The following is a 27,812-nucleotide window of genomic DNA, read 5'->3' as shown; positions in this document are numbered from 1 at the left end:
TACAATGGGGGACAAGGGGCTCTGTTGGGTTTTTCTGTTTGCTTTTTAGTTTGCAAGATTCCAAGACTTTCCAGATATGCAGATGCCTCAAAATTCTACAGGGCTTTACAAAAAGTGATGAGACTGGAGAAGAGGTAACCAGAGCAGAAATGATTGGCATCAGCCTGTTGTATGTGGGGGGTTGGAGTCTGAGAGCCTGACACCGAGGCTGGGAGGGAAGGAAGGAAGGAGGGGTGAGCAGGCTGATCACATTTAGATAGTAACCAATGGCCAGCTGGGATGAAAGGATGTAGGAAAAGGGTTCTTCTTAATGTCTATGTCCCGCCCAGATGTACTCAACTCCTGCCCAGAGTGAACCGATGATCAGATATATCAGAACAAGAATAGAGCCACATTTACTAGTGGGCAGATGGCTGTACACACCCTAGCGATGAAGGCTCTCTGGACTGTAACAAAACAGGACATCCTTATTGCCCTGTTATTAATACTTTACTCTCCTTCTTCAATTTGCTGCATTGCCTGTTGGGTAAGTTGATCCAAGGACTGCCTCCATGGGGCAGCTGGAGCCTCGAGCCCAAGGTCAGGGTCCCTCCCTTATTTTCACAGTGAGCCCTGCATGAGGTGTCACGGACACCAGTGGACTTCACTCACTGGGGCATTTTGATTTAAAGACTTGATGCTAGCCTGGGTTTCTCTGGTAGCTCAAACAGTAAAGGATCTGCCTACAATGCAGGAGACCTGGGTTTCATTTCTGGGTTGGGAAGATCCCCTGGAGAAGGAAATGGCAACCCACTCCAGTGTTCTTGCCAGGAGAATCCCATGGACAGAGAAGCCTGGCTGGCTACAGGCCGTGGGATCGCAAAGAGTCGGACATGAATGATCAAGTAACATGCACATGCTAGCCTATCTTGCTAACATCCGTGAGACTACAGCACCTCATACTACAAATTCTCCAAAAAAACATGCTCATCACCAGAGTGGTCTCAATGCACCCTCCACTACAGCACAGCCAAACTCCGGGCTGATCACCCAGTGGGAACTTCTGGTTATAGACCTTGGCACACGGAGTGTTCCATGTCATGACGTCATTCACACGGACCAGAAGTATAATCCGCTGGATAACCATGCCCTGCTCTATGCCCTCAAGCTGGCACGCTAGACTCCAGAAGCTTCCATGACTATCCATTTCATCAGTTCACCCTACTTCTCACCAGGCCCAACACTCAGCCATCACTTTATACCTGAGGGCAATTATGCAGGTAGTCCAGAGTCTTCTTCAGCCATTCCTTCATGCCCCTGGGATAATTACTGAGCACCCACCAGGTGCAAGGAACTGGGGAGGGACTGAGGAAGCCAAGATGAACTCAACTTGGAGGCTAGAACGTCATCCTGTCCACGTGTTGAGCACCTCTCACCTGGATCAGCAACCTACCTCTGTCCCCACAACAGTCAGATCAAGCTATTTCTCTGCCCATCTTAGTTGGAGTAAAAGTCAAAGATTCTACAACGGCCTGCACCACCTGCCCCTCCCATGGCCTCTCTGATCTCATCTCCATTTACTCTCTCCCTCGCCTGCTCCGCTCAGCCACCTGGACTCTCTGCTCCTTCCTAAATGTGCCAGGCAAGCTCCTGCCTCAGGGCCTTTACACCTGCCTCAGGGCCTTTGCACATGTTAATACTACCAAACCACTTTCACCCCCAGATATACACATGCCTCTCTCCCTCCCTCACCTTCTTCCCATCTTTTCTGAAATGTCACTTTCTCAGTGAGACTTTCCAATGACCCCATTTAAAACTGACCTCTCAGGGACTTCCCTGGTGGTCCAGTGGTTAGGAATCCGCCTTGCAATGCAGGGGATGAGGGTTTGATCCCAGGTCAGGGAACTAAGATCCCATACATCTCGAGCAACTGAGGAGCCCACATACTACAACTACTGAGCCCTAGTCCCACAACTAAGACACGATGCAGCCAAATAAATAAATAGAGAAACTAAAACGGACCTCTCTGTGACCCAGCTCTCCAAGTCCCCACCCCTCCATAACGCTGATCAACTTCTAACAAACATACCCACTGATTTCTATGTTTATTATTTGCCCACTCCCTCTAGAAGATTAAGTTCCACAAGGGCAGAGATTTTTATTATTTTTACTGTTGTGTCTCTATGACCCAGAAGAGCACCTAACCTCAATAAACAGGTGATGAATGCGTGACCCATAACACCCCCACTAGAGGACAGAACCAGATCACACGGCTTCTCAACCCACTGCCCCACGACACACCCAGTCACATACTCTGCCCTTCACCCACAAACCAGCAGCTTCCACTCACCACACACTGACCCAGAAGACCCTGATGGGCATCCCAAGTCACATACAAAGAACATTCTGTACTAAAGCTTATACACCCCTTCAGCACAGCCTTCACCACGCTACATGGCACACCAATTACAACAGGATCTACCAGTCAACTCACTGGCTGGTCGTACCCCACACAACCCTGTCCTAGCCCCTGCTATGCCGTGGTGCAGTGGCAGTATCTCATCTGGGAGCATCATAGAACTGCAGCATCTCAGGCCCTGTTGTAGACTGGCTGAATCAGAACCCACATTTTAATCATATGTCCAAGAGACTCTGTGCACACATTAACGTTTAACAAGCTCTGCTGGGCTACATCATGGCGCCTGTACCATTGGCTGGGCAATGACAGGCTGTGGGAGTCACAGCCCTCCCCTTCCAAAGTGTAACAATTCATGCATTGCATCATCAGTTCTTTCATCACACAGCCAAATGATGCTATGACAGATACAATTCAGTACCCAAATTATAGCCCTTCATAAATAGGGTAACTTACACAACAACCAATTTATTTGAGCTTCACTGCTGGGCATGAGAAAAACCCCTTCTGTGCTCTAATAAATATCCCTAAAAAATCCAGTATGTTCCTCAGCACAGTGCACTGCAACATCTTATTTGACAGCCTTTCATTGAATCATTCATTTATTCAGTAAAAAAATTATTAAGCACCTGTTATGTGTTCAACCTTATGCTAAGCACTGGGATCCAACACTGAAAAAGACAGTCTTTTGGTCTCGCCAGAAAGACAGACCTTACACTGAACAATTACGACAAAGTGTGATGAGTTTGTTGATAGGACTTTAGCAGATGATCCCTACTCGGCAATTGACAAGAGCTTCCCTGAGTGGGTGACAGTTTACTGATTTGATGAGGAGGAAAGAGTAAGGTACCAGGAGGGTTAGGGAGGGAGGGAGCATGGGACGGCTCTGGGGTTCCCAGGTGGCTGGCTCTGCATGGGCAGAGCCAGGAAGGGAAGGAAGGTACTTTGAGTTTGAGGAGCTGAACGACACTCAGCAATGCCAGTTCTTGACATTAGGAGCCTGGGGAGGCAGTAGAGGTTGGTTCAAGGAAGACCCTAAAAGCCATATATGCTGAGGAACAATAGACACTATCCCAGGGGTGGGCAGAGAGCCACTGATGGAGCGGGGTCGGGAGGGAGGGGGTTGGAGAGGCGAGGTTTAAGCAAGAGAATGACACAATCGGAGGGACATTAAAAAAAATTACTCTTGCACCCTGAAACAACACATGAAGCCAGTGTATTTCAGTAGTTTCCAATGATACTATGCGAACAGCTCCTGCCACAATAAAAGATGCACTGAGAACAACTTTAAAAATCCATGTAAAATTATTTTAATGAACCTTCAATAATAGCACCCTTCACTGGTGTTTGACTATAATCCTCTGTTATTGCCCCGTGGTTTTTCTTTCTCTTGCTGCACTCTATTTAATAGCATGCATGAGTCAGGAACACTGACAGATACATGCACGCCTTTCAATATCCTGAGAAGCGCATGGAACTCTGCACACACTCACCAGGGCCTTTCAGAAAGGGTGGGGAAAGGGAAAATGTGAAATCCTCAGGTGGGGGCTGGGGGCTCTAGGGCTGGCAACTGCTTTGTGAAAGGCACATACTCAAGTTGAATCGAATGAGTGTGTGATGTATATACATTGTGCTGTGTTGTGCTTAGTTGCTCAGACATGTCCGACTCTTTGTGACCCCATGGACTGTAGCCCACCAGGCTCCTCTGTCCATGGGGATTCTCCAGGCAAGAATACTAGAGTGGGTTGTCATGCCCTCCTCCAGGGGATCTTCCTAACCCAGGGATCAAACCCAGGTCTCCTGAATTGCAGGTCAATTCTTTATTGTCTGAGCCACCAGGAAAGCCCAAGAATACTGGAGTAGATAGCCCATCCGTTCTCCAGGGGATCTTCCCGACCCAGAAATCGAACCACGGTCTCCCACATTGCAGGCAGATTCTTCACCAACTAAGCCACAAGAGAAGCTCAAGAACACTGGAGTGGGTAGCCTATTCTTTCTCCAGGGGATCTTCCTGACTCAGGAATCGAACTGGAGTCTCCTGTATTTCTGGCGGATTCTTTACCAGCTGAGCTACCAGAGAAGTCTAGTATATACATTATTATGTTTATTTTGAATTTACCCTGCTGCTGCTGCTGCTAAGTCGCCTCAGTCGTGTCCAACTCTGTGCGACCCCATAGACGGCAGCCCACCAGGCTCCCCCGTCCCTGGAATTCTCTAGGCAAGAACACTGGAGTGGGCTGCCATTTCCTTCTCCAATGCATGAAAGTGAAAAGTGAAAGTGAAATCGCTCAGTCGTGTCCGACTCTTCGCAACCTCATGGACTGCAGCTTCAGTGTCTTGTCTCCTTAGAAGTGATGGTAGTACATCTTGAAGTCTATAGCCCAGTCCAATCACTGTACTTTGAAGGTCATTGTTAAACCACAGAAACATTTCAAGACATCAGCTGGTTGGAAACCCTATCCAGTACAGGACCGTTGAAGGATCCTACGGATCATCACTAGCTGTTGTAACCATTTTGTGTTATCAATGATAAGAACAGCTCATTTTTCCTGAGCACCCTCTGTGGGCCAGGGTAAATATTCAAAGTATTTGACCAGCCAAAGTGGACTCTGCTTGTGAGTAACCAGCGCTTATGGGACCCAGCTAAACATCAACCAGACTCTGCAAGATTGCTACCCTAGAGGTTATAAACTGACAGCCACGTATGGTTCATGGGTGTTTTATTTGACTTGAGTTGTGTTTAATTTTTAAAATGTTGTTGCTGACATGTTTTTTTAAAATAGTGAGATTTCATACAAAAGTCCTGAGGAGGACGCCAGAGGTGCAGAGCCTGCATCTCCCATAGGACTGACCTGGCTGGCCCCATGCCTGCCTCATAGAAGGTCCCCAGGGAAAGACCACTCTTACTTCCATGAATAAGATAAAAAGAAAATAATAATCAGTGATGATCCACAGGACCCTCCAATTGGTCAGCTGGAGATGAACACCCACCTGTTGAACTTTGAGAACCACCAGCTCCCGCATCTGCCCCTTTTTAAACCACGCCCTCCTCCCTCACTGACATTACCTGCTTGGCCTCTGTAGCCATCTGAGTCTGTGACCTGTTCCTGGAAGGCACCCCTCCTCACTCAGACTGTGTAAAAACCATTGTCTTCCCCTTAAAGAGATTTCTCTCCCTGCCACGTTTCTTCAGCCTCTATCTAGCTTCCCTGCAAGAGCTTTTGACCATGAACTCCACAGCAGTAAGTCCTAGACTGGAGCATTTATCAGATTCCCCTTGAGAGCCCCACGGCACGGTTTCTAACTCAGGAGGTCTGGGGTAGGAGCCTGAGAATTTCATTCCTAAAGTTTCCAGGTGATACTGCTGGTCTGGGTTCCACTCTTTGAAAACCACTGCTCTCCAAGCAAGGAAAGAACCTCAAATGTCAGTGGTTCAATTCTGGTGGGGATGGGGGCATATACATCTCTCCTCTAGCCAAGTGGAGGGAGGCTGATCTGCATATTGAGACCTCATGAATAGCCCTGCAAAACCCAAACAGGTGTGCGTGCCCCCTCAAGTTCCCAGTTTCCTGACTGGAGAACCCACTCTTGTCTTCCAGATTGCTTATTGATCTTTTCTTATATATATATAATAAAAATGATGATACTGCCTATGACACGCAGGTGTACACATGAACCCCAAGTGCACACATGGGCATTATCTCAGGGACTAGCATCAGCAGGACCCTACACTGCTCTGCCCCTTCCAAGACCCTGCACCCGAGACACTGACCAACAGGTGACATGTCGCTAACAAAAATCAACTCTCCCAGAGTGCCTACTGTGTACCAGTCAGGTACTGAGTGCTTTATGCACCATGACCCTCCCCCGATAGAGAAACTGTTGCCATCCCTGTATTACAGACGATGCAACAGAGAGCAGAGAGGGGAAACGACTCGTCCAAGTTCTCCAGATGTAAAGCAATCAAGAGATGGTTTATTGGACCCACTGTATTCATGAGGGTCAGACACGATTAGGAATACTGTGCTCAACTCTGTGTCTGCATTTCAAGATGGATGTTGCTAACCTGGAGGACAACAGGTGATGTCATATGGGACATGCTTACAGGTGGACAAGGGGCGTGTTGAGCCCAGAAATTGCAGGTTTCCGGAGTATCAGAGAAAGAGGCTCTGGTTGACAGAACAGGACTCAGTGACGGAGGTTCTGACGAGGCTGATTTGGTATCGCTATACATACTGGCAACAATCAGAAGGATCACAGTGTGGAACTCGCTGCCTCTAAAGGACCCCAAGACTGAGCACCAGGAGTTGTCCAGAGAGAAACAGGACTCATCAGGGATTCTGTGAATCTAATCATTTGGGGTGTGCAGGGCTGGGAGATGTGAGAAGCACCTGGGAGGCTTCCTTAAACTATATGTCCTTTGCCCCGGGGCATCCTGGTATTGCCTCTAATGGAGTCAGACTCTCCGAATCCTCACTTCCTCACACACTGGCTGAATGGACTTGGAGAGAGCACTCAACTTTTATGAGCTTCCATTTCTTCTTCCATGACGTGGGATAACAGCACCTGCGTAATATTTTGTTTTGAGGATTTGCTCAGATGCTACGTGTGAACTACTTAATATGGCCAGTGTAAGTGGTCATGAAATTAATAATATCAAAACAAGCATCGCTTTCACTATCATTGTTCACATCTGAGATCCTCATGACTTTTGGTTTCGATAACAAAGTTTATGTTCAGCCTTACTACTTTTCAGCCTTAGCCAGCAGTTACAACCCATAAAAAGGTCACCAAGTCTCCCCTGTACTTTAACAAAGAAATATCTTTCCGGTAGAATCACGGTCCTGATTAATCCAGGAGAAAACTCCTTCTCTCTGCCCAGTCCTTGGGGATGGAAGTGCTCCTGCGTGCACACCACCTTGGGAAATGTGAGACTTTCACTCTTACAACAATTCCCCGAGAGCCATATCCACACCCAGAGCCTCCAGGAGGGCTTTATGAGCATGCCAGGCTCTGCTTCATTCTGGTTCGCCTTGGGTGGGAGCTGGCTGGGCGTTCTGTCTTCTTTACTGACTCAGATGGAGTATATATTTCAGAATTAAATTTAAATACTGTTGAGATAAACAACATGACCTTTTCAATGTCAGTTTGAAGAGAAAATGACACAGTCGAACCAAGGAAAGACCGAGGGCAAAATTAGATTCTTTATCACAGTCCAAAAATGGATCTGACTCGGCTCACCCAAAAACCTTTCCCCCAAAGCTGCCAGCTCAGACGGTTACAATAATTCAATCAATAAAACAAAAACACAACATCCATGGTCTTTCCTGCATGTATCAAGGCTGTGTGGGTGGAAATCTCCATTTTTGTACCTGCTGCCTTTGAGTATAAATATGAACACTTATAGACATGTTCATCGAGGTCCACCCCTCAGAGGGCACCACGGGCGCACACATCAGAGAGAGGAAAAGAGCCTGTTACGACGTGGACCCAAAAAACATTATGATGTGGACCCAACCGCCTTTAGAGAACAGTTTACTTACGGCTTTCGGCTTATATGGGGGCTGAATCTCTTTGCGTTCAAGTTTCTCCCAGTCAATATACCGGAAAAACGCATGCTCTTTGATGTCACGTTCACCTTCAGGTCCACAACCCAGACGTTTGCCTGGGTGTTTGGTCATCAGCTTCAAGAGAAAGAGAAATGTAGAATGAATTTCAGAAGAGGGAATGTGGGCTCTCAGAAACGGTCGCTCCTATGAATGAGGGAAGACAGCACAAAGAAGACTCCCAACTGAATCTTTATTTTTGGCTTTTCATCCCAGCAGTAATTTTCCAGCCAGGTCTTTCCAATAGGAGGACCCAACAGTAGTGTGTGCTGCTCCCAGTCCCAGAGCAAAGTCCCTTACAGTTAATCACACTTCAGCCTGACCATGGCCCTGAACTTAAGTCAGAAATATCACATGGTGCATTTTGACTTAAGAATGACTTCTATGCAATTACTGATGCATTTAATGAGAACAGTTTCAATATCTTCAAATTCTCTTCCTGCTACCACAAGGAAACGGGAGTTTGACCAAAGCAAAGGGCACGTTCATTCAGATAATATTTGCATTTCTCAGTAAAGCGCTTGTGAAAATGACAGGACAGAAGAAAAAATATTAGTCAAATGGACCCAAGTTTCAAGTAATTACTTTCCGAAAGCTCATTAAATAGTCAAAACCTAGCCCAGCTCATTTCCCTTGTATCATACATTACACTAAACTCCGCTGAGGTTTCTTTGGTGTCCCATTTAAATTACTTAATTATCAAAACCCTCCATCTTTGGGTCTCTGAGCCAGAGCTAAATAACGAGATGAATAGATGCTCCAAGATGAAACCAGACAGGCTCCCTCTTGTAAATGAGTCCAAAGCAGCAGGAAAATATCTCTGATCTCAAGACTTAAGCAAATGCACGGAGAGTCAAGACGGAGGAGTTGATGATTAATTTTTTAAAAAAGAAAGATCAGCAAGAGGCCATCAAAAGAAGAAGCAAAACGATTGAAACATACAAGACCATGAAGCTTCCTGGAGTCGACTTGACACCAAGAAGCCCATGACGTCAGACTCCTCAGGCTTTTGCCCAGGGCTTGAGGATTATGGGGGGAAGGGATGAATTCAGCAATTCACACCTACTCTGTTGGACTTTCAGCTCAGCCTGATTCTTGCTACAGATAATCTGTCATCAGAAACTACCCTCCTACACCCCCACACACAGAAGCACATACTTCCCACACATGCATTATCTTCTAGGGGAAAAATAACCCTGCACTTCTGTTTCTAAGCGACTTCTTTATAAATTTTATGCCTAGTCTTACCCGAGTCTCACAATGACCCCATGAGTTGGGTGTTTTAATTTTTCCCCACCTGAGTGACAAGGCAATTGACACTCAGAGGGTTAAGCAACTGGCAAGGACTCACAGAGACAGTAGATGGCAGAGCTGGGATTGGATCTCACTTCTGCTGACCTCTAAAACTTGGACATTTAGAGACATAGATTCCATGTGGCTCCCCAGGGATGATCTGTGGTCTCGCTTGGTCAGGAAAAGGTTAGGGAGGGTAAGGAAATCGGGCCAAATCTTGACTTTTGTGTAGGGTTAGAATGGGAGGAAAGAAAAGGTTACGAGGCCTTGGTTAGCACAATCCGCAATCCTATCCACAACAGCTTCTGGGGTTTCCCCGGTGGCTCAGTGGTAAAGAATCTGCAGTCAGTGCAGGACATGCAGGTTCAATCCCTGGTCTGGGAAGATCACACGTGCTGCGGAGCAACTGAGCCTGTGTGCCGATACTACCGGGCCTGTAGTAGAGCCCGAGAACCCCAACTGCAGAGCCCACGGGTCATAACTGCTGAAGCCCGTGCACCTAGAGGCCACGCTCCAGAGCAAGACAAGCCACTGCAGCGAGAAGCCAGCGCACTGCAACGGGAGAGCAACCCCACTCCCCCCAACTAGGGAGAAGCCCAGGCAGCGACGAAGACCCAGCACAGCCAAAAATACATACGTAAATAAAAGTATACATAAAAAACTAACAGCTTCCGTGTCCTGAGCACTTCCTGAGTGCCGGACTCACAGCTATTATCCGTTACTCTTTCATCTTCACAACATTAAGGCCTCAGAAACTATTATCCTCATTTTCCACATAAAGACACTGGGTCCAGAGAAGCAGGCATCTGCCTGAGATCACCCAGCTAAGTAGCAGAGCTGCGCTTTGAACAGATCAGCCTGACCCAGAGTCTTGAAGCTCCATCCTATGTTTTCACCTTAATGTATGGCCAACTGGGGCTTCTGTCTGCTTTAAGTTTATTCAAAGGGGGTGTGGTGATCCAAGCAAACTGTATACTAACTCTTTTTTTATGGTAGAAAATAGGGTCTTTAATGGGATGGATAACAGCAGTCCCCAACCTTTTTGGCGCCAGGGACCAGTTTAAAGGAAGACATGTCTTTCCTCAGACTGGGGTGGGGGCGTGGTTTGGGGGTGATTCAAGAGGATTACATTCATGGTGCACTTCACCCTCATTATTATTACATCAGCTCCACTTCAGATCACCGGGCATAGATCTTGGGGACCCCTAGATAATAGGACATTTTCAAATGGAATGAGACTTTTTTCAAAAACCTAGCTCACTTTCCATGTAAATAGGAGAATGCTAGGCGAAGGAAAACCACTGCAGAAACACCCCAGCACTAATGCGAGGCTGTGCTCAGCTCTTGCACGCTGAGCTCCGGCGCCCGAAGCCAGCCACGCAGACAGCTGGACTTAATCACTCTTCCAATCTCTGATCACCTCCCAGACGCATCCCCTGGGGCCCACGGTTCAGGAGGAAGCATTTGGCTGTTCACTTGAGCATCACTCCTTCTCTGGAGCATCAACCTTGAAGAAAAAGCCCACACGGGCCTCAGCCAACTCAACTCAGAAAGGTCCCCAAACCCAATAGTAAGAAAGTCACCCTCGCTAATCCTGAAGGTTATGGGTCTGAAATTAATAGAAATCTGCTCTACCAGGGAAACTGCTAATTGGAGCTGAAGCTGAATGCAGCTGACCTGGAAAACCCTTTTCTCCATGACCCACTTAGAACCCCAGCTGTCTAGGCAGGCAGGGCTGTGAAGGGGAAAGTCCTGAACATGCATGGAGCACCTACTGTGTGCCAACACTATGCGAGGAGATTCCTCTTCTGTTACCTCATCATTTAACACTCATTCAAAATTCTGTATAGTGAGGATTATTTTTCCATCTTCAGCGATAAAGAAACAGAAGCCCAACAGATGCAAAGTAATATGTTCAAGACTGTGCATCTAGGAAGCGAAAGGGTTGAAATGTACAAATAGTCTTGAGTTCCCAAATCCCCCACTTTAAAAGCCCAAGTCACAGGGAATGCAAACTCGAATATCAAGAGGAGGTTAGCATGTAACATGGCAGTGCCAGCGTTAGCAACAGCAGGACTCATAACCCATTTTGGAACAGAGTGACAGACTCTCCACTGAGTTCCTTGTATTAACTCATCTCCTGATCAGAGAACCCTGTGTGCGGTCCCATACGTGTGTCCCCAATCTGCAGATGAGGTGGAACAACTTCCTGGCTGTCACGGGGTTAATAATGCCCGGACTTGAATTCAAATGCGGGTTTCTGCCCAGAAAAATCAGGAGAGGAGAGGACACATTCTTATCTGAAGGACAGACCGGCTTCCAATACAGCTGACTGATACCTTCCAGGAATGACAGACCAGCGTGGAGAGATCAGATTTTTCAAAAGAAACTGGAAAGCTGAATGTTAGAGGAAATCCCCTGATCTTTAAAGGTCGCCATTTTTTTTTCCCCCCAGTGATTTTATTTCTTTGTTTTTATTGGACTATTACTGCTTTACACAGTTGTGTTAGTTTCTGCTGTACAATGAAGAGAATCAGCTATATGGAGACGTATATCCTCCCTCTTGGACCTCCCTCCCATCCACCCCCATCTAGGTCATCACAGAGCACTGAGCTGAGCTTCCGGTGCTTTGTAACAGGTTCCTGCTAGCTATCTGTTTTACACATGGTAGCGATGATATATGTCAGTCCTAATCTCCCAATTCACCCCACCCTCTTCCTTCCCTGTGTCTACACATCCATTCTCTAACGTTGGAAACTATTTAACAAACTAAGAGCTCCCTCTCTCCCCACCCTGTGTAACTCATCTCCTGATCAGAGAACCCTGATCACATGGGCAGTCCCATACGCGTGTTTCCAATCTGTAGATGAGGTGGAACAACTTCCCGGCTGTCATAGGTTTAATAATGCTCAGACTTGAACTCAAATGCGGGTTTCTGCCCAGAAAAATCAGGAGAGGAGAGGACACATTCTTATCTGAAGGAAAGACTGGCTTCCAGTACAGTCTCTCCCTCTCTCCCCATCCTGTATGATGACTGTAGGGGTTTGCCCTGGCCTTGTTCTATGCCCTCTCTTTGCCAAGGGCCTCTTTTAAGCTCCTCATGAACAGCTCAGCTGGTAAAGAATTGATCTGCAATGCAGGAGACCCCAGTTTGATTCCTGGGCCAGGAAGATCCCCTGGAGAAAGGATAGGCTACCCACTCCAGTATTCTTGGGCTTCCCTGGTGGCTCAGACGGTAAAGAATCAGCCTGCAATGTAGGAGACCTGGGTTTGATCCCTGGGTTGGGAAGATCCCCTGGAGGAGGGCATGGCAACCCACTGCAGTATTCTTGCCTGGAGAATCCCATGGACAGAGAATCCTGGCGGGCTACAGTCCATGGGGTTCACAAAGAGACGGACACGATTGAGTGACTAAGCAAGCACATGAACCTCTCCACGCCCTCTACCTCCTCTTCCCTCTTCCTGCCTCATACCTTCAAAAACTATTTTCAAACTATAAATTTTGAGATGTTAGGGACTGAGATGAATTCACATATGTCTTCCCCAGGGATATTTGCATCCTAACCTATGCAGCTGACACAAAGCTTAGGTGATTCACTGAGAGTGGGAATTCAGGCGGCACGACAAGGTGCTTCTAGATTGAGGTTGACCCAGCTGCTATAAACCTCCTGAGTTCAGCTTTCCTTCACTCAGGCCAGCTCACATGCCATCTGATGGGTTAAGAAGGGCAGAGTTGGGTTGGGTAATGAGAAATCTGCAAACACCATGAGGATCTAGAACCAGCAGCCCTGGTTTGTGCAGACACACAGGTGGGCATGCTCTAACCCTGGCACTGCTGACTGGTGGGAAGGAAAACTTCATAAAGGCAGCATCTCTGAGCCTTGTTCTCTGGGGTCTCACAATACTACTTTCCTTCTTTCAACAGAGCTGAAGAGTTACCACATTTGAATAATGTACTTAAAAGGCAGTGGTTTTTAAGCAACACAGGGACATTTTCACAGTACAGATAGATGCCAAACTCAGTCTCTAGCGGGAAGACTGAGGTGTGTGCCTTTGGAAAAAGCACCACAGGTCATCCTGATGGTGCCAGTGGGGAGGACCACTGGTCTCCAGGTATTCACCCATGTCATTGTGAGCATGTCCTGGCCAAACACAAAAAACAAAAGCAAGCAATCCTTACCCAAAACAGGTGTCCTGCTTTGTTCACAGGTAAATCTGCATACATCACAATGTACAAACTTGCAAACTTTTCAGTCATTTGTGGGTTAGGGGGTGAGTGGCGGTTGGGAGACACTCAATTTGGGTCAACTTATCTAGAGGATCCCTTAAACTCAATAGTGTGATTATTTTCTTAGGACAAAAGTCACACGCTCTTACTATTAACTAAACTCATAGGCCCTAGCGCTGAGTAGGCTGACCGGTCATGCAGTACCCCTCTTGGGTACCTTCCCCAGGTTCCAGCTTTTTGGCAAAGTTTCTGGGCTCGCCACCTCATTCATTCCATAAGCCTTCCTGTGTTGGCCTAGAGCCTGGAGCCCAGCCAGGAGCAACATGCTGTTGCAGGCAGGCCTCTATGGTGCTTCGGTGTGAATTAGAAGAAAGCTCCCTTTCCTCTGGGAGGCAGCAGGTCTGTTCCAGGCTCACAGGTTGGTCAGTGGACCAGGGGTGGAGTTTGACCTCCACTACCCCTCCCCCGCCCCAGGCACAGCATCCTTGTGCAGGGCACGACCTGCACCCCTGAAACCCTGTAGGTGGTGGTCCTGGCTGCCAGCTTTAAGGGGCTCACTCACCCCTTTGCAGATGGCCACAGCTTCTTTGGACATGGACTTCGGATAAGCCACGTTGTGTTCCATGATCGACTGGAAGAGTTCATCCTCATCCTCCCCTTCAAACGGTGCCTGTGGAGCAGAGCACAGGGTGGGAGAAGGAGTCCTGCAGGAACTATATCCCCCGCCCAACTGCCCCAAACCAGCGTGCCCAGCTCCCTGGGGTCCACAGCCAAGCCACACCCAGGGCTTCCAGGAAGAGGATAAGGAAATGAGACGAGGGTAACCCCAAGGTCATGGAAATCACAGAGGGTCAGAGCTGTGAGCTGGTATCCGGCTGACACTCTCTCTTAAAGAAACCACGGGGCTGGGGGTGAGGGAGGACTTTCCTTACAAGTCACTTAAAATTCAATTACCTGCCCAGCCAACATTTCATACAGCAGGACGCCAAATGCCCACCAATCCACGGACTTCCCATAGGGCTGATAAGCAATTATCTGGAAAACAGAAGGCATCCGTCAGGGAGATGTGCAGGTTCTTGCAGTGGCTGAGAATGAATATGCGCTTCTCTTACAATAAGAGTGGCGCATCCCTGGGGGGTGGCGGGGGTGGGGGGAAGAGTTCTTCCTTTTCCTGACACCCGCTCATTGTGAAAGATTAAATTGGCCGTCACAGTCCCAGATGTGGGCCTCTGTCTAAAGGAGTGAACAGGGAGTCCAGTGTCCACCGAAGCTATTTCTTTACCTTAAGAAGATGGATATCCTTTACAGAGATACCTGCAGGCGGGGAAGGCATCTGTGTATGTCACACTGTCTTTTCAAAGCACTTAGTACGGTTATTTTTAATTTTAATACAGTCAGCACAGCATTTTAAAGGAGAAAACTTGTCTTTCTTTCTCATGATAAAAGTAATAGCATTTACACAACAATATGACCTTACGTAAGACTACTGAACCCTATGCTTAGAAATGGTTAAGACGGTGATGTGTTTTTTTGGCCCCAATTAAAAAATTTTTAAGTTAAAAAATGTAATAGCAGTTATTATTATTTATTTAAAATACAGATGTACTACAAGAATATGATTAAAACAGTTTTTTATCAAGAGAGACATTATGATTGATATTTGGTCCATTTTCCTCTAGATTTTTTCTATTAATATATATTAAACTGTGTGTGTATGAATGCACTTTACATAAATACTTTAATAAAGCATTTTATTCATTTAGAATTTCCATGCTAATATCTGTACATCAACATAACCAGCTTTTTCACCTCTGCATAATGTTCCATTGGATAGATATACCAAAATCTATTTCATCAATACCCAACTGATTACGTTTCCTCCATGCAATTAGATATGTGGACATCTGTCCAATTTTCTTCCCTTGAGATAAACTCCTAGGCGGAGAACTGGTGAATCAAATGGTATATCTAGTTTTAAAGGTTTTCATACTTATGACCAAATTCCCAGAGCATGGTGAGGTCTAGAACAGCTGTGTGACCATCCATTAGGATGTGAGTGAAGTGAGTGAGTGAAGTAGCTCAGTCGTGTCCGACTCTTTGTGACCCCGTGGACTGTAGCCTACCAGGCTCCTCCGTCCATGGGATTCACCAGGCAAGAATACTGGACTGGGTTGCCATTTCCTTCTCCAGGGGATCTTCCTGACCCAGGGATCAAACCCAGGTCTCCGGCATTGGAGACAGACGCTGTAACCTCTGAGCCACCAGGGGCGCCCCCCATTAGGATGTAGGGGTGAAAACTAAATGTATCAAAGGGATTAGTTAAGGAGCTAGGGATCGATATGTACACACTGTTATATTTTAAATGGATAACCAACACGGACCTACTGGATAGCACAAGGAACTCTGCTCCATGTCATGTGGCAGCCTGGATGGGAGGGGAGTTTGGGGGAGAATGGATACATGTATATGTACGGCTGAGTCCCTTCGCTGTTCACCTGAAGCTATCACACCATTGTTAATCGGCTATACCCCAATACAAAATAAAAAGTTCAAAAAACAAAAACGGGGGGGGGATTGGAATGTGAAACAGCAAAGGTTAAGGGGTTGAGGACTGAGGGCCACACAGTCCAGAGCTGGAACTGTTGTCACCCAGCCTGTGACCCCAGGAGACGGTACTTAATGTCTCTAACTCTCAGTTTCCTAATAATATCTATGTCACAGAGTTTTAATAGGATGAAAGAGAAATATGTGCCTCTCAAATATTATGCCCTCAAAATGTCAGCTATGACTTAAAAGTTCTCTAATTCAGTGATAGTTGGTTTTACTTAACAAATGTGTCTGAGCAAGCTTGGCTATTAAGCTTGGCTATAAAGGCTGTTTATCCACCTCCATCTCCCACCTTGGCATCTGCCCTGAAATCACAAGTGTCCTCTGAGGAGAACTGCCTGCAATGGATGAAGGAAAGCGTTCTGTGAGAACACTTATTGAAAGTGTTTTCACACTTTTAAAGTACTTCATGTCTCTTTTGATCCTCATGACAACCTAACAAGTTAATCCTTTTACAAAGGAAAATAGAGCCTGGGAGGTGAAAGAAGTTGCCAGAGGCGAGGGGGTTAGTTATTGGCAAAGCAGGGGGAAACCTGACCTGCAGTTTACTCCTCCCACCAGCAGGCTGCAGGCTGTGGGCTGGACGAGGAGGCAGTTTCTCCGGTAACACAACTTGGGGCTTTAGGAACATCCAAGAATCTTTGAAAACCACACATGTGGGGGCCCATACTGCAGTGATTCTGATTCCATTCATCTAGGGTGATGCCTGGCCATCCCCATTTTAAAAGCTCCCCAGGGACTTCCCTGACCATCCAGTGGTTAAGACTTTGAGTTTCCAATGCAAGGGTTCAATCCCTGGTTGGGGAGCTAACATCCTGCATGCTGTGTGGAGGGGAAAAAATCGATTACTTAAAAAAATAACAAAAACTCCCCAGGTGATAGTAAAGGGCAGCAGGCTTTGTGAACCAGAGATCACTGAACTCACAGCAGATCAAAGAACTGTATCTGATATCCTAACTAATTAACACAGTGATAATAAAGCAATGTATGTCACACAGGGACAACTCCACTGGGTCCTAATAAAGGGTTAAGTGCTCAAAGGATTACTTTTCAATTCCTCAGATAATACACAAGTACATTTACCTTGTGCAAAATTAAAACAGTATACCGATTAAGATTTACAATGGCCTTATCCTCAGAGGCAACCAGTGTTGTAAAACCAGTCTGGAATCTTCATGCATCTTCTATACTTCTGCATGCGTATCTACATACTCGTAAGAAACATATAGCAGCATTCTGTGTATTGTTATTTACCATAAGTGGCATCATACTGTATTCATCATTCTGTAACTTGACTTTTTCCCTCTTAACAATGTTTTAATATCTGCATATACGTCTCATTCACTTTTTGAATTGAGGCCTAATAGTATTCCACACTGAGGAGGGCATGGATGGTAACCCACTCCAGTAGTCTTGCCTGGAGAATCCCACGGACAGAGGAGCCTGCTGGGCTACAGTCCATGGGGTCGCAAAGAGTTGAACACGACTGAGCGACTAAGCACAGCACAGTATTCCACACTATAAATCATTCAACCTACTGCCGATCCCTTGATTAACAAACACTGTTCAAGTTAATACAGACAGGTGTGCTCTGATCTTTATAAGGGCTGCATAATATTTCTTTCTTTTTTTAATTAAATTTTTATTTTTACTTTATTTTACTTTACAATACTGTATTGGTTTTGCCATACATTGACATGAATCCACCACGGGTGTCCATGCAATCCCAAACATGAACCCCCCTTCCACCTCCCTCCCCACAACATCCCTCTGGGTCATCCCCGTGCACCAGCCCCAAGCATGCTGTATCCTGCATCAGACATAGACTGGTGATTCGATTCTTACATGATAGTATACATGTTTCAATGCCATTCTCCCAAATCATCCCACCCTCTCCCTCTCCCTCTGAGTCCAAAAGTCCGCTATACACATCTGTGTCTTTTTTGCTGTCTTGCATACAGGGTCATCATTGCCATCTTTCTAAATTCCATATATATGTGTTAGTATACTGTATTGGTGTTTTTCTTTCTGGCTTACTTCACTCTGTATAATCAGCTCCAGTTTCATTCATCTCATCAGAACTGATTCAAATGTATTCTTTTTAACGGCTGAGTAATACTCCATTGTGTATATGTACCACTGCTTTCTTATCCATTCATCTGCTGATGGACATCTAGGTTGTTTCCATGTCCTGGCTATTATAAACAGTGCTGCAAATAGAACTGCATAATATTTCTTAACATGAATTGCAACCCTTTTCCTTCACTGGTAGTCACTGAGACTGTGTCCTATTTTTTATTATTAAAAATAGTGCTGCAATGAAGAAACGACTTTGAGGACATACCTTCCGAGTATGGTGTGTGTTTGTGTGTCTGTATGTGTGTATGTTGCAAACTAGATTCCTAAAAGAGGAGGAGTTTTGGTAACAGAGTAGGCAGGTTTTAAATTTAGTGCCAGGTTACTTAGTGACACAGGTCCTCCCATCACCATTGTTACATATGAAGCCTTAACAGTCAGGAAGAGAGGAATTCGAGAATGTCCATTTCCAAGACTCTATGCCAAGCTCGCAGTTCCTTTCCATAAAAATCCAGTAACAGATTGCAGGATGCCACCTTCCTGAGCACCACTTCAGAGAAAAAGGGAGGCTATCATCTGGCACAAATTTTTGTACCATGACACGTTGGGGAAATCCATTCTGCAACTGACCGCATCCTCTGGGAAGGGAGGGGGAGGCACTAAAATAAATCTTCACACTTTCATTTATATCTTAATCACAGGAAGAAAAATGCTGAGTCTTTTAGGATTCAGCACAACTACTGCACACCTGTGCACACACAGACCCTGTGTCATATGTCTGTCCCGGGAATCAATCTCTCTTTCTCTTACTCCTTCTCTGCCTTTCCGTCTCCCCTGAACACACGTTTCAGTGGCATAATTAGGAGGTATCATATGGCCATGAGCCACAGCAGCTTGACGAAGAATCTTACTGATGTGTGGTGGATGGTTCTTTTGAGTTTTATTTAAATTTTCTCCCGAACCTTGATGTATTTTGGGTCTGAGCTTCTGGGATGTGTGCTAAGTTAATTTACATGTGTGATCTCAAAGGAACGATTTAGAGTCTAGGAGAAGGACCAGCCTGAGGTCCTGCTTGTCTGGTACCCCTTAGACCTCTCCCAGCTGCAGTGTGGCCATCTAGGGCTCAGGGAAGACATCAAGACAACACAGACACGCCTGAGGGGTTGGCGTCAGCTCACCTCGGGGGCGATGTAGTCTGGGGTGCCGCAGAAGGTCTTGGTTGTCACCCCATCCCAGATGTTTTCCTTACACATGCCAAAATCAGCGATCTTGATGTGGCCCTCGGAATCCAGCATCACATTGTCAAGTTTCAGGTCACTGTGGGGACACAGATTCAGGGGCTGAATTAAATGCTGTTTCTTTTGAGTCAACAAACATCCAGTTACTACGTGCAGAACGCTGTACCATGCCTGGTGGGGGCACAGCAGTGAGTACAACCCAGTCCTCACCCTCTAATAGCTTATGATCTGGCAGGGAGACACGAGGGTCTGCAACCCTCTGTGCTTTTCTTTTCCTGTAGCAGCAACTGTGCCAAGTATCTTGGGAGGATGCAATGAGACAGCAACTCTGAGAAGAGCTATCCACAGACAGCTAAATAAAACAGAAGCTTCCTCCATCTGGGCAGAGAATCCACAGAAGTGTCCTTTACCTGGAGGCATCTCTAGAGATGACCTTTGCAACATCAGGATCCCTTACGTTTCATAGGAAGGTTTTATACAAAACTATCATTTAACAAAAAATCTCTGAAGAGCATGAAGGAAAAAAAACCTGATTGAAAGCATCTTATTTACCACCAAGAACCCCACGCTCCCCTAAGTTCCTAGGTCATGAACCCAGGGGTTTCTACTGACTTCCAATCAAAACATATTTGTTGCACACCTACTTTGCGACAGACACTATGCTTGGAGCAAAGTATATTATGAACAAGATAATCAAGCATCTTGCTCTTATTCAGATTAAATTCTAGTAGAGGGATAAAGTCAATTACCAAGTATTCAAATCTATAAGCAGGCTTATTGTAGCTTCTGATGAATGATATGAAGGAAATAAAAAGAATGATGAGGTGGACAGGAACGGGGGGAGGTTACTATAACAGAGGATCAGGAAGGTATCACCTTCAAAGAGTGATGCCCTAAACGACATGGGCTCCACTCTCATTCTATGTCATCTGTGTTGATGGGTAGAGTTTGATGTTTGGGGACCCTTGGATATTTCTAGCATATCTGATGACTCCAGTAGCATTACACTTTCCTCCTCCCATAACACTGATTCCAAAGTCATCACTTGGGTGTTTCAGCACCCGTGAGTAGGTATGATCTATGGGGCAGACTTCCTCAATCCCATTAGAAACCCAACTTCCTCAAAGGTTAAGGGATCTACCGTTCAGTTCAGATCTCTCCCTCAAATCACCTTTGCTGGGTGGTGGACATCTGTGGCTCTGCCTATTCTAGAATCTTGGGGTGAGAACATCCTAATATTTCTTTGAAGAAACAGCTTCCCTGATTCTCAAGCCATATGAAGTTGGTGATGCTGAACTTAACTCCTGCTTCCAGGAGTGGTCATGTGGCCCTGTCCTGGCCAGTGGAAATACTCCATCCTGCTAGTCACAGTGGATCACAGTTTCTGGTCACAGTTCAGGATTGGCCATGTGACCCCATATGAGCTGATCAAAGCCTCTGAACATTAACATCAGCCCCAACATTTTTGCTGGCACCCTCAGGAAAGATCTGGACTCTTTTTACAGCAGGATTGCTCTGGTGGTAGAAACTAAATCTGGTTGTGCAAGGGGTCACAAGGTGGAGGGAAGAAAGCTACTATAGATATAGCAGAACTCAGAGGGAGCGAATAAATGCTCATAACATCATTTGAGCCCCAATCCTAGACTTTCCCCTTATGTCAGCCATGCTGCTGCTGCTGCTAAGTCGCTTCAGTCGTGTCCGACTCTGTGTGACGCCACAGACGGCAGCCCACCAGGCTCCCCCATCCCTGGGATTTTCCAGGCAAGAACACTGGAGTGGGTTGCCATTTCCTTCTCCAGTGCATGAAAGTGAAATGTGAAAGTGAAGTCTCTCAGTCGTGCCTGACTTCGCGACCCCATGGACTGTAGCCTACCAGCTCCTCCGTCCATGGGATTTTCCAGGCAAGAGTACTGGAGTACTTCTTTGATGTCAGCCTTCTCCGATGTCAGCCATAACACGCCTCTTTTAACAAAAGTTCGTTTCAATCGAGTTGCTGTCATAATTTTTAACTAAAAGAATACAACCTGAAAATATATGTTGGCATCTCCTATCTGTGTCTGTGAGGTCTCTTCATCCAAGGGGAAGCCCATTTGCACTCCACTGTTTACCAACAGCAGCACCATCCTAGGATCTCTACTGCTGTCCATGGTACTACCCATATCCAACCTTCATGCTTCTCTACAAGCCACAGTGGTCTCTGAAGGCCTGCTTAGAACTTAGAAAAGCTAGACTCGGAAGCAATAAACATACCAGGTCTGCGTGTGATTTGATTAACAGAGACCCATGACATTTCCCTCAGCCTGACCACATGCCCCTAAACAGGCAGTTGGAGCAACCCCAAAAGTGGTGACATCTCTGTCTATTATAGAAAAGGAGCTTCCAATGTTAAGAGCCAGCAGGTCATGGGGCTGGAGCAAACGGTCACATAATAATATTTTGATAGTCCACTCCATTCTTTTGTTTAATGTAATAAATCCTCATCTATGCTTCTAAAGGGGGCTGGCCAAATGTCCTCATGTTCACAAATCCATCAAGAGCAAAATCAATACACATTCCAAGGATGGCAATCTACAAATCAGACACTAAGTTTGGAAGTCTTTCATCTTCCCCTCGCCCAACATCTCCAGCCGTGGTCCTCAGAGGGGACAAGTCTACTATGAGTCCTCACCCTCTTTACTTGAGAGCTATCCGAATAACCAGAGACCCAAATGAAGAAGAAGGGCATTTATAACATTTAAAAGGACTTTGTGTGGATGTGCTCATTTGCTCAGTCATGTACGACTCCTTGCAACCCTTTGGACTGTAGCCCACCAGGCTCCTCAATCCATGGGATTCTCCAGGCAAGACTACTGGAGTGGGTAGCCATGCCCTCCTCCAGGGGATCTTCTCAAGCCAGAGATCGAACCCGTGTCTCCTGCATTGCAGGTGGATTCTTTACCCGCTGAGCCATCAGGGACGCCCCTAGAAAGACTCTGCCACCATGAAACCAATCTCTGTGAACTTATAAAACCATTTATCTTCTGTCATGTAAATTTTCTGCAGTTTTCATTTGATTATCAATTGCCATCTCCACCAAAGTTCCTGACTGTGAGCAACAGAAACCAACTCTGACTATTTCAGCCAAAAAAGGAGTTTTTAGAAAGGAACTGGGGGAGCTCTGAGGGTCTCCAAAAAGGCTGGCGGAGCAGACTTGGAGGCTATGCAGCCATGAACAATGACTAACCGGCACAGAAACGACCCGGTGAGGGCGCCCCTGATGCCACCATTGGGTACAGACATTGTCCCTTGTTCCATGAGGCCCTCGTGCTGGACTCTGGGTTCTATTCCTAAGAACCACTTCCCCTCACACCTCTGGGAACTAGGCATAGCTGATGACTACGTCCACTCTCCATCCTACAGGCTCTGCTTCCTGGCCACTAACTTCCGATTCAACGTCTTCGGTGAATGTGATGAGCATCAGAGCCTGAGTTGTGTGTCTGTGCTTCCTATAGGAAGGCTGCAAAAGTATCTGCTGTGTTAAATCTTTAGAGGAAGATATGGACTCCATTCCTTCCCACAAATGAAAGGGGTTCAGAGGGTGAGTGGCTTAAAAGAATGACAAATATAATGGAGGAGGAAAGGAAGAATGTACAGTTAGGAGAAAAAGCTTTGCATTCAGGCATGGTCTAGCACTTAGAATCTTAATCTTTGGATTTTATGACCTGGACCGATGGATCCCAGATTCCAGTCTAGTTCCCTGATATATTAGAAACCTTGCCTTGAATCCCAGACCTGTTGGCAAGAACTCAAATCATTTTCTGTCCTGGTTCCTCCCATGAGACTGAGTTTTCTTCCAATAAACTTATAGTCCCTTAATTTATTTTTTCAGCAATGCTTAAGTGCCTGATTCTATTCTGGTGAAAGCCCATCCCATAGAGGAGTCAGGTTCAAATGTCAGCACGTAAGGAGAAAATCGTGTAGAGTGAACAATTACCCATGATCCCCTGTTCTTTGGTTTAAGCACCAGCTGAAGTCATCAACTTGAATGTAGGGGTCTTCATGTCATACAGAAGATAATGTGTACCTTTCAACACCAGAATTACATCCAGTACAAGATGCTCCCACTATGACAGTCAAAGGGGAAGCTGGGGGAGTCAGAGGCTTCACGGGTCCCATTTCATGCATGCATGGTGACACATGTTCATTGAGGGTGAGCATGACTACACTATTTACAGTTGAAATTATTATGGTCACTCGCTGTTTCTATTTCTTTACTGAGATCAGGGCTGTGCCAGGTAAAGCCACTCTGTTTCTTGACTTTCATTCCTCTGTTATCAGGAGCACACAGGCAAAGTGGGGACTCAATGCACTCAGGACCTGCTACCTCAAGGAGTGAAAAAAAGCCCCAGGACTCTGCAGGATTCTGGCAAGGACCCTCACCTTCCATCCCACCAGGGCCAGCAGCCTCACTTCCACCTTCTGCCTTGAGATCACCAAGCTAATCTCTTTATGCCTTTTATTCCTATGTCCTTCAGTTGCTTTAGGAAGACCAGGCTTCCGAGGGTCTTCCCTAACTCTTCAGACCCCAATCTCATGCTCTCTATGGAATGTCAGGCAAGCACCACCACCCAGCCCACATCAGCCCCCTCTCCTATTTGACTTCCCTCCATAGTACTTCTCACTATAGACAGCATTTTTATGAGTTACGGGATCTGTCTTCCACCACTGGAATCTGAGCTCTACAAAGGCTGGCCTTTGTCCGTTTTCTTCACAGTGCATCCCCCCACCTAGAGTAGAGGCCAGTATATGACATGGTGGGCTTTCAAGAAATGTTTATCAAATCAGTGAATCAAATGGACTTTGATGACTCTTCAAGATCTTTTAAACAGACCCTCACTTGGGCCAAGTGTCCTTTGGAAGCCCCGTGCCACATGCCAGCCTCCCTTGTACAACAAACCAGCCCGAGCCTGTACTGGAATGCTTGCATCTATGTGGTATAAGGAGAATTATACACCCTGGACTCACTGACAAATAGCAGCCCCAGGCTCCACAGTCTGCCTTGCATGAGATATAAAGTGGGATGACTCATCCATCTATGATCATACGCTTGCTCCTCCAAAAATGGGCAAATGCCAAGTCCTGAACTTAATCCTGTCTTTCAGGGCAAGCTACTCAGAGATCCATTCCCAAACTGTAGTTACATAGCACAAAAAGAAAGAAAGAGAGTGAGAGAGAGAAAGAAGGAAAGAGAAAGAAAGAAAGAAATTTGTTTCATAATAATATGATCCAGCACATTCTGCCAGCCAAGTCTTTGCTTGCTTCCCAAATGTGGGGTCCACGGGGAGGAGAAGGACGTGCTGGGTCCCCAGTGGTTAGCCTCCTCCTCTTAGAGCAAATGGTCTCACATCTGAGGCTCCGAACCATCTTTGGAGGCAGAGTCCATCAAGATCTTCTATCATCATACAGAGCTGCCCAAACTTTGCCAGGGCAGTGGGCGATGCTGCCTGGCAGAGCACATGCCCAAGTTAGTACTGGAGGATTCCTCCCCCACCATGGATTCTAATTTTAAAAGCAGTTAAAGAAAGAGGCAGGGAAGGGAGGAGCCGAGGGAGCCGAGGAGATGGAAAGTACAGCAGTGTTCGCTTACCGGTAAATGATGCCCTTGCTCTGCAAGAAGAACAGACCGATGGCAATTTCTGCAGCGTAAAATCTGAAATTAAAAAAAAAAAAGCAATGGAGAAATTCAAGGACACCATATGCCCGCAACTCTCAGAATTCAATACAATATTGAACTGAGCATAGGGCATGAATGTCTCACCTTGGATGGTCAACCACACAGCTCATAAAACGAAGTATGGGAGTCTGGATGGATGAACAGGGTTTAGAGAGCTATGAGGTTGCTTTAAGGACCAAATAGGGTGGGCAGAGGTTCAGCAACTGTTTAGTGGGGAGGAGGCCACAGGATATGATGAACTGGCTAGAGAAGGATTGTTTCAGATGACAAGTTAAAATATCTCAATGACAACACCTAACATCTGTGGAAGGCTTACCATCGACCTTGTATCATTTCAGGTTATTATCTGATTCAGTCTTGACAATAACCTTATAAGGTAGTGGCTCTGTGGTAAAGAATATGCCTGCCAATGCAAGAGACACAGGTTCAATCCCTGGATTGGGACAATCCCCTGGAGAAGGAAATGGCAACCCACTCCAGTATTCTTGCCTGGAAAATCCCATGGACAGGGGAGCCAGGTGGGTTACAATCCATGGGATCACAAAAAGTCAGACACAGCTGAGTGACTAAAGAGCAACAAGGTGCTACAATTACCTCCCTGTTCCTCAAATGAGGAAACTGAGGCTTAGTGACAGGAAATACCCTGACCAAGTTACACAGCTAATAAACAGCACAGCCAGAATTGGAAACAGCATCTGGCTGAAGTGTTAACTTTTCATTTTCAAAATCTAAGAGAGAGATTTTGGGAGACCCAGAAAGCCCAGTTGTAAAGGCTGGGCAGGGCTTTGGGGAACTCTGTAAAGTGTCCTGACAATGTGTCTCATATGATAATGGAATAAAGGTCAGTGGTCAATTAGATGTTAGAAGTCCTTTTACTTCTAAGCAACCCATTAGAATTGTGCCAAGACACACAAATGGCATGACCTGGAAGCAGGGGAATGGTAACCCTCCCAGAATCAGTGCTTATGACCTGGGCAGGGGGGAAGAAAGGGGGCAAGGCTGAGCTGCATGGGCGCCAGGAGGCCTCTGCAATGGCAGGATGGGGCCCTGGGTGAGCCCTACAGGCTTTCCGGAGGGACAGTAGGAACCCAGCAACCTCCCTAGGAGAGGTTAGCACTGCCGATCCTGTGACTTGCCACACACCCATTCACCAACTGCAGGGAGACCCAGGATGAAATGAGTGTTCCAGACAAAAGAGACCGGCTGCCTTGTGGGCTGAAGGTGATGGAATGGACTCAGCAGGGGAAACAGATTTCCAAAAATCCAGAGACAGTCTCCCCACTCCAAGAGCCACAGAGTGTAGTCACTATGCAGCTTGAGCTTTCATCTCCCTGGAATGAGGACAGCTAAGAGGGAGCAAGAACGTGAGCAAGGAAGATCTGGGTCAGAATTTTGGGTCTGCCTCACACGAGCTCTGTGACTGTGAGCAAGTCTCTAAAATCTCTGAGCCTGGCACATGGTAAGCTCTTAACCAATATGAGCAAAGGAAAACACAAAGCCTACAGTGACATTCCCCAAGGAATTTTTAGGGCTTTCCTGAAGAGCCAGGGGCAAAACGTGGAGGTCAAGAAATAGCTGTGGTTTTCAAGCTTCCAGCTCTTAGCGGGTGTTAAGCAAGAAACAAATAGCCCATCTCAGCAGAACACCCTCTGTCCCGGCCACGCATTTCTCTTAAACAAGAAGCCTAAGATATTTAAAATTCTTATTTGGCTAAAAACCCAAAGGAACTAACCACCCACTTATTCATCCCAAGGGAAAAGCACAGCACCACTTACACGGCGTGAGGCTCCTTGAACCGGCCTACTTGCTGGATGTGGTACATGAGGTCACCGCCGTTCACATACTCCATCACGAAGTACAGGCGATCCTGGGAGGAGACAGCAAAGAGCAAAGTCAGCCTTCTGGAGTTTCTTGGGCCCCGGATGGAGAGCGGGTAATAGCTGAGATTTATGATCCAAACCCGCAGGACTCGACGACAGGCCAGGTGCCTTGATTCCCCAAATGGATTATTTGTGCCATTGGAAGTACACACGTGAACACAGGGAGAACGTGAAATTTAAAAAAAAAAATCTTTTTGTTTATTTGGCTGTGCTGGTCTTTAGTTGTGGCATGCAAACTCTTAGAGGCAGCATGTGGGATCTAGTTCCTCAATCAGGGATCGAACCCAAGCCCCTCGAATTAAGAGCACAGAGTCTTAGCCATTGGACCACCAGAAAAGTCTCTGAAATTAAAGAAAAAAAGAATAACACTGGGCTTGCCTGGTGATTCAGTAGCAAAGAATCCGTTTGCCAGTGCAGGAGATACAAGTTCCATTCCTGATCCATGAAGATCCCACATGCTGCAGAGCAACTAAGCGCATGCGCCACAACTACCGCGCCTGTACTCTACCGCCCTGGAGCCGCAGCAAGAGAGGCCACCACAACGAGAAGCTCGCACATCGCACCTAGAGAGCAGCCCCCACTCACCGCAACTAGGGGAAAGCCCGCGCAGCAGTGAAGACCCAGCACAGTAAAAAATAATAATAATAATTAGGAAAAAATTAGTAACGCTAAATTTACTCTCGTTTGTACTGGAAAATACAACCAGCACATCAACCTTGTGACTTAATGGCCATCATTTCAGAGAAAGCTAATTCTAATAAAGGGTGAAGACTACG

General features: G+C 46.3%; 1 protein-coding gene across 2 annotated transcripts in view; it reads right to left on the bottom strand.

Annotated features, from left to right (window-relative positions):
- Nucleotides 1-27,812, bottom strand: part of PRKCB (protein kinase C beta) — a 375,680-nt gene that overhangs the window by 19,982 nt on the left and 327,886 nt on the right. For both annotated transcript variants that reach the window (XM_005697610.3, XM_013974872.2), the window contains exons 11-16: nucleotides 26,932-27,023; nucleotides 25,070-25,132; nucleotides 19,384-19,522; nucleotides 14,477-14,557; nucleotides 14,085-14,192; nucleotides 7,939-8,079 (exon numbers count right to left, since the gene is read on the bottom strand). In XM_005697610.3, coding sequence (XP_005697667.2) covers nucleotides 7,939-8,079; nucleotides 14,085-14,192; nucleotides 14,477-14,557; nucleotides 19,384-19,522; nucleotides 25,070-25,132; nucleotides 26,932-27,023 — 624 coding nt within the window. The remainder of the gene's footprint in view (nucleotides 1-7,938; nucleotides 8,080-14,084; nucleotides 14,193-14,476; nucleotides 14,558-19,383; nucleotides 19,523-25,069; nucleotides 25,133-26,931; nucleotides 27,024-27,812) is intronic.

Source organism: Capra hircus, chromosome 25 (genome assembly GCF_001704415.2).
Source record: "Capra hircus breed San Clemente chromosome 25, ASM170441v1, whole genome shotgun sequence".
In the NCBI taxonomy this organism is placed as follows: Eukaryota; Metazoa; Chordata; class Mammalia; order Artiodactyla; family Bovidae; genus Capra; species Capra hircus.
The sequence above is the reverse complement of the archived record's forward strand: the minus strand, read 5'-3'. Positions and strand labels throughout refer to the sequence as shown.